Source organism: Heteronotia binoei, chromosome 1, assembly GCF_032191835.1.
Source record: "Heteronotia binoei isolate CCM8104 ecotype False Entrance Well chromosome 1, APGP_CSIRO_Hbin_v1, whole genome shotgun sequence".
NCBI classification, from domain to species: Eukaryota; Metazoa; Chordata; class Lepidosauria; order Squamata; family Gekkonidae; genus Heteronotia; species Heteronotia binoei.
Window position 1 is genome coordinate 267,622,245 of NC_083223.1, and position 7,069 is coordinate 267,629,313.

Sequence of the window (7,069 nt, forward strand, 5' to 3'; positions counted from 1 at the left end):
CAGGGCTCTTCTGACGTTCTTATGAGGGGAAGGCCTCGGCCTCTTGTGCCCTGTTGTTGGCCCTCCAGAGGAACTGGTTGAGGCCACTGTGTGAGGCAGGATGCTGGACTAGATGGACCCCCACTGGTCTGATCCAGCAGGGCTCTTCTGATGTTCTTATGAGGGGAAGGCCTCAGCCTTTCTGCCCTGCTGTTGGCCTTTCAGAGGAACTGGTTGAGGCCATTGTGTGAGACAGGAGGCTGGACTAGATGGAACCTCACTGGTCTGATCCAGCAGGGCTCTTCTGATGTTCTTATGAGGGGAAGGCCTCAGCCTCTCTGCCCTATTGCTGGCCCTCCAGAGAAACTGGTTGAGGCCACTGTGTGAGACAGGATGCTGGACTAGATGGACTCTCACTGGTCTGATCCAGCAGGGCTCTTCTGATGTTCTTATGAGGGGAAGGCCTTGTCCTCTCAGCCATGTTGTTGGCCCCCCAGAGGAACTGGTTGAGGCCACTGTGTGAGGCAGGATGCTGGACTAGATGGACCCTCACTGGTCTGATCCAGCAGGGGTCTTCTGATGTTCTTATGAGGGGAAGGCCTCAGCCTCCCTGCCCTGTTGTTGGCCCTCCAGATGAACTGGTTGAGGCCCCTGTGTGAGGCAGGATGCTGGACTAGATGGACCCTCACTGGTCTGATCCAGCAGGGCTCTTCTGATGTTCATATCAGACCAAAATTCCATCCAGTCCAGCATCCTTTTTCAAGTGGAAGGCCATGGAAAGCTAACCAAACAGGGCATGGAGTCTAAAGTCTATCTCTGCCACTATTACCCTTTCCAGCAACTGGCATTCAGTGGTAGATTGCCTCTGAACATGGCAGTTCCACTGTTAGCCTTCATGGCTAAAAGCTGGTGACAGATCAATTCTTCATGAACTGGTTCAAGGGTGGCCAAACTCGTTTAACGTACGAGTCACGTAGAATAAATGTCAGATGTTGGAGAGCCGCAAGACAGGAAAGGAGGGAGGAAGGGAAATAGATGGGAAGAGGAGAGGGAGAGAGAGGCGGTAAGAAAGCAACTTTAAATGCATGCTGGTGTTGTTAAAAAAAAGGTATTCCCCCCACACTTGCGTTGACACTCTCCGTTCCCCAATACTCACATGGTTCATGGGGATTCCAGAAACGCGAATCCTAGAAATCAGACCAAGAACGTTACTTTAAACTAGAGGAGAGCGACCTCACCCCGCAACTTTGTATTGTACTCTGAAAGCGACTTTCAATGGGATATCTATCACCAGTCCTATGAGGCTGTCATATAGAAGATGGTGCAGAGTTATTTTTCTGTTGCCCCAGAAGGTAAGAGTTTCTGGCTAACCATCTAAAGAACGTCCTGACAGTCAGAGCGGTTCCTCAGTGGAACAGGCTTCCTCGGGAGGTGGTGGGCTCTCCTTCCTTGGAGGTTTTCAAACAGAAGCTAGATGACCATCGGACAGCAATGCTCGTTGTGTGAGCTTAGGCAGATCGTGAGAAGGGCAGGAAGGTTTGCATCAGTGCTTAGCTCACAGGGCCCTTTCCTACACGCAGGCCGTCTGACACCCTAGGTAAGGTTAACTTCTGGTCTCCCTCCCTGCCCCCTGCACTGATAACTTCACTGTATTACCTCCAGAAGGCCAGTGCCCGAAGCAATCACCTAGTTTGCCCAGTGGCAGAGCCTGCCCTGCATACACACCCAGGAAAATGTTGATCATCACTCTGGGGTTAGGCAGCAGTTTTTCTCCAGGGCAGTTTGGTCAGGGATCCTGGAGGGTTTTTTGCCATCTTCTGGGCAGGGAGCAAGGAGTCACTGGGGGTGCAGGGAGGGGATAGTCATGAATTCCCTGCACCGCACAGGGAATTGGACTATATGGTTTACAAGATTATGCCTGGGATAGAGAAGGTAGAGAAAGAAGTACTTTCCTCCCTTTCTTACAATACGAGAACTCGTGGACACTCCATGAAATTGCTGAGAAGTCGAGTTAGAACAGATCAAAGTCCTTCTTCACCCAAAGGGTGATTAACATGTGGAATTCACTGCCGCAGGAGGCCGTGGCGGCTGCAAGCATAGGCAGCTTCAAGAGGGGATTGGATAAGCATATGGAGCAGAGGTTCATCAGTGACTATTAGCCACAGCATATTGTTGGAACTCTCCGTCTGGGGCAGTGATGCTCTGTATTCTTGGTGCTTGGGCGACAACGGGGGAGGGTTTCTAGTGTCCTGGCCCCAGTTGTGGACCTCCTGATGGCACCTGGGATTTTTGGCCACTGTGTGACACAGAGTGTTGGACTGGATGGGACACTGGCCTGATCCAGGGGTGGCCAAACTTGCTTAACAGCCACACAAAGGGCTTTTTTTGTAGCAGGAACTCTTTGCATATTAGGCTACACGCCCCTGATGTAGCCAATCCTCAAGGAGCTTACAGGGCTCTTCTTACAGGGCCTGCTGTAAGCTCTTGAAGAATTGGCTGCATCAGGAGTGTGTGGCCTAATAAGCTAAGGAGTTCCTGCTACAAAAGAAAAGCCCTGGCTACATAGAATAAATGTCAGATGTTTGAGAGCCACAAGACATAAACATCAGATGTTTGAGAGCCACAGGACATGAATGTCAGATGTCTGAGAGCCACAAAACATGAACATAAGATATTTGAGAGCTGGAAGGAAGGAAAAAAAAGCAAACAGACGAGGGTTAATGAGGCGGTGGAAAGAAAGCAAGTCTAACTTGAAATCCATTCTCCAAGCTGCCGACTGGCTTGGAAAAGTGATTTCAAGAGACAAAAGCCTTCTCCAAAGCGGTGGGGGCGTCAAGAGCCACACAATATATGTGAAAGAGCTACATGTGGCTCCTGAGCCACAGTTTGGCCACCCTGTGAGGTAGGTTAGACCAAAAGTCTGTGACCAGTCCAAAATCACCCGGCGAGCTTCCGCAACAAGATGGGGATTCGAACCCGGGTTTCCCAGACCCTACTCTGAGGCCCTAACTGCAACACCACACTGGCTTTCCCACATCTCCAGCTGTTTCCCAGCCAGGAGTTGGCAACCGTACCACCGCATCCTCCACGAGAAAGTAACAAAAAACAATGCGTTGAAATAGCAGAAAGGAAACTCAACAGGGGGCAATTCCCACCCACCCCCGTTACAAATTAAAGGAAGCTTTTCTATACAACCAATGAAGGAGAACAGCAACTTGCAATTCCAGGAGTGGCCAAACTGTGGCTCGGGAGCCACATGTGGCTCTTTCACACGTCCTGCGTGGCTCTCACAGACGCCCCCTCCCGCCCTGTCGGCTGGATTGGAGTATGCATTTAAAGTTGCTTTCTTTCTATCTTTCCTTCCCTCATCTGATGTTCACGTCTTGCGGCTTTCCAACATCTGACGTTTATTCTGTGCGGCTGTTACGCTTAGGTTTGGCCATCCGCCTTGTGCAATCCCCAAGTGTTTCTTTGTGGGACATCTGCGTCCCCCACCCTGCACCGTAAGTTCTAGTCATATATACGAGGAGCAACGTTCCCTCTAAGCTGAGTTAGCGTGCGGCAGCTCACCGATGTTTAGCCTCCAGCTCACACATTCTTGTCTTAGCTCAGGAAGGATGACCCCCCCCCCCCCACACACACACACACTCATTTATGCAGCAGCTCACACCTTGCATGCCAGGAGTAGAATTTTTGCTCACAAGACTGCAGCTTAGAGGGAACACTGACGGGGAGGGAAGCTTTGCATTTCTCACCAGTAAATGGGAAAGCGCGCAGCACGCTCTCCAGCAAGCCGCCACGTGCTACTCTTGCGCACGCGCGCTCGTCCCTTTTTAACCCGCCTCTTCCCCCTGCTCTTTTTGAGCGACGCCAGCGTTAAAGGGGACCCGCCCCATAGCGGCTCTTTCTCCTGTGTCAATGCAAAAAAAGACCCATCTCAGAAAGCGTAGCTCGGTTTGCTCCTGTGCAGACGATGCCTCCAGCTGGGGCTGCAGGGTAGCAAGTCCCCAGATAGTTCTTGGATTGGACTTGGCGACCCTGCCAAAGTGCATTGTTTAGCTTGTGTTGTTAACGCATCCCGCATTGGCTACGCTTCCACCTAATTTTAAGCCTGCGGTTTAGTAAAGAGCCCTCCGTGGCGCAGAGTGTTAAAGCTGCAGCACTGCAGTCCTAAGCTCTGCTTCACGACCTGAGTGCGATCCCCGGCGGAAGCTGGGTTTTCAGGTAGCTGGCTCCGGGTTGACTCAGCCTCCCATCCTTCCGAGGTCGGTCAAATGAGTACCCAGCTTGGGGGGGGGGGGAGCGTAGATGACTGGGGAAGGCAATGGGAAACCACCCCGCAGAAACGACGTGAAAGCAACGTCACCCCAGAGTCGGGAAGACTGGCGCTTGCACAGGGGACCTTTCTTTTTCTTTTCCTTAGCAGAGAACCGCATGCTTAAAATACAAACGAACCAAATGCGCGTGGCGCACGGGGCGCAAACTGCGCGCTAAACCGGCCCCGCGTGTGCGCAGCTCCCCTCCCAACTTGCTGCCCTCCAGCGCAAGCCGGACCCGGGCCGGCCGTCCCCTCCGGATCTGGGCGGGGAAGCTGGAGAGGAGCCCTGCCGTCCGTCCTCTGGGCCTTCCTCGTCCGGCAGCCGGAGAAACACCTCGCGGGGCGGGAAGGGAACCCTGCGGCTTTTCCTGGCGCTTTGGAGAGGTCCCCTTTTCCCCGGAAGATCTGGAGCGACCAGGAACCTCGCCATGCAAGAACCTCGTTTGTCCTCCCAACCCCATCCGGGGGTGACAGAGTAAGGACACCCCCCCCCCCGCTCTAAGACCCCAACCCGTCCAAGAGACTCGGTAGCCCCCCCCCTTTCTGTTCCCCAGACCTTAATTATTGGAGAGAGAAAACACCCCCCCCGCTTGTTTCTGCGCTTCCCGAAGTGACCCTCAAGGAAACTTCAATATTGCCCCCACCTTGAGAAGAACAAGATTAGGGAGGCCTCAACTCCCCCTCCTTTCTCTGGGATTTCCCCCCCACACACACACACGCACACCACTTGTTTTGTTTAGATTTGTCTGAAATATTTAAAAGATCTGTCTAGTCTGCCCCCCCCCCCCAATAAGGGACTTCCTTGATCTTGTTGGCTCTGCGTAAACTCAGACCACAGGGTTATTAGAGAGATCAAAACTGTATCTACCCACGGGGAGGGGGGGGTGCGAGAAGCTAGGGCTGCACTCTTAAAACCCCCTCTCCAGGGACCCCTCCTCACCCTCTAACTGCCCCTCATTCGATTTCCAAATCTTTGCCCCCCCTCCTTTATCTTTGCCCGGCTTCCTTTATCTTAATCTTTCCTCCGCTTGCAGCTGCTGGAATGGCCTTGGGTCAGCCATAGCTCTGGTAGGAGTTGTCCTTGAAAGGGCAGCTTGTGAGAGAGCTCTCTCAGCCCCACCCACCTCACAGGGTGTCTGTTGCGGGGGAGGAGAAGATATAGGAGATTGTGAGCCCCTCTGAGACTCTGATTCAGAGAGAAAGGCGGAGTATAAATCTGCAGTCTTTAAGCTCCCCATCCTGGGCCCCCTCCCCACTGGTAAATTCCGCTTACAGCCTTTGTAAAGTCAATTTTAAACAATTTTATACCTCTTTCTGGTGAAAAGTAGAGAGGGAGGAGGCGGGTGGGTGGAGTGTGTGTCCCGTTTGGCCCCGATCCTGGCCACCTCCTGACCTCCTTGCCCAGGGAATGCCTTTCCTACTCTCCTGTCACTGGCTTCTGCCTGGTCTTTCTCTGCCCGGCTTGGAGCTCCGTGGCTGGCTCGTGGGGGGCGCACCCTTTCTCCTAGGTTGGCATCGGCCTGTGTTTTGGGCTCCGGAGCCAGCCTGTGCCGGCCTCGGGTCAGGCCCCAAACCCTCCCCCTGCTGCTACTCAATCTTGGGCCGTGACCCTGTTACTGGCCGGTGCCCTTTGCCACCATGGCAGCCAAATGGTTTAAAGAGTTCCCTGCCAACCTGAAGACCGTTTCCGAACGCGCCAAACCGGGCGGCGCCAACACAGGCAAGCTGAGCAGCACCTCCCGCAAGAGCCTGGCTCTGGCCGAAGCGGGCACGGCTTCGCTGCCCGGGAAGAACCGCAAAAACTCTGCCACCGAACTGGGCAGTGCCCGGACTCTGCTGGCGCTGGGGAAAGAGGGCGGAGGCAGCAGGCTATCCCGGGACAACCTCCAGGGCCTCCTTCAGGCTGCGGCGGGAAAGATGCGCAAGAATTCCAGGGTGGACGGGGCCCCTGTGGAGGACCTGGCACGGGGGACCCCCAAGGGTAACACCACCTGCGGGACCTACATCAACCGGCTCATTAAAGTGGACGCCCACGACAAGAACGGGAAAAGCTACCCAGCCCCCGCTCCAAGTCCTACTCCGGCAGCTGCCCCAGAGCCGGAGAAGGCCAAACAGGATACGGTAAGAGGTCCTCATTCTTTTGTCTCAACAATTTTTTAGGGTTATAGGGGTACAGAAACAAAAAAAAATGTGATCCGTTATAAAAAATGGTGCGAATGAGTGCTTGCCAGCCGTGCCTGGAAAGAGGGTGGCCAATCGCACATCGGGGAGGGGGTGGGGGTGGCTTGGCTCTGTTGAGGGCAGCTTGGTGTGGGAAAGGATGAGGTGACAGCGCTCGGGAGCCAGCGTCACGTGTCGGGGAGGGGGTGCCGAGCAGTGCCCCCTGGGCCAGGTGGCGCCCTAGGCAAGGGCCTACTTTGCCTCCTCCCACGCACCGGCCCTGGGGGGGCGTTATGAACAGGACAGATTCACTGCCACAGGAGGTGGTGGCGACTACAAGCATAGACAGGTTCAAGAGGGGATTGGATAAGCATTTGGAGCAGAGGTCCATCAGTGGCTGTTAGCCACAGAGTATTGATGGAACTCTCTGTCTGGGGCAGTGATACTCTGTATTCTGGGTGCTTGGGAGGGGCAACAGTGGGAGGACTTCTAGCCCCACTGGTGGGCCTCCTGATGGCATTTGGGGTTTTTTGGCCACTGTGTGACACAGACTGTTGGACTGGATGGGCCATTGGCCTGATCCAACATGGCTTCTTTTATGTTCTTATGGCC

At 54.2% G+C, this 7,069-nt stretch overlaps 2 protein-coding genes across 2 annotated transcripts in view; one reads left to right on the forward strand and one right to left on the reverse strand.

The window, feature by feature from the left end:
• The window catches only part of TDRD10 (tudor domain containing 10), a 66,748-nt gene extending 62,968 nt beyond the window's left edge, over nucleotides 1–3,780 (reverse strand). Inside the window, exons 1-2 of the mRNA XM_060255450.1 lie at nucleotides 3,735–3,780; nucleotides 1,136–1,166 (exon numbers count right to left, since the gene is read on the reverse strand). The gene's annotated coding sequence lies outside the window, so the exon portion shown is untranslated. The remainder of the gene's footprint in view (nucleotides 1–1,135; nucleotides 1,167–3,734) is intronic.
• A 2,083-nt stretch (nucleotides 3,781–5,863) lies between these two features.
• Nucleotides 5,864–7,069, forward strand: part of SHE (Src homology 2 domain containing E) — a 27,246-nt gene continuing 26,040 nt past the window's right edge. Inside the window, exon 1 of the mRNA XM_060260715.1 lies at nucleotides 5,864–6,418. Within this exon, the coding sequence (XP_060116698.1) occupies nucleotides 5,936–6,418 (483 nt within the window). The 5' untranslated portion in view covers nucleotides 5,864–5,935. The remainder of the gene's footprint in view (nucleotides 6,419–7,069) is intronic.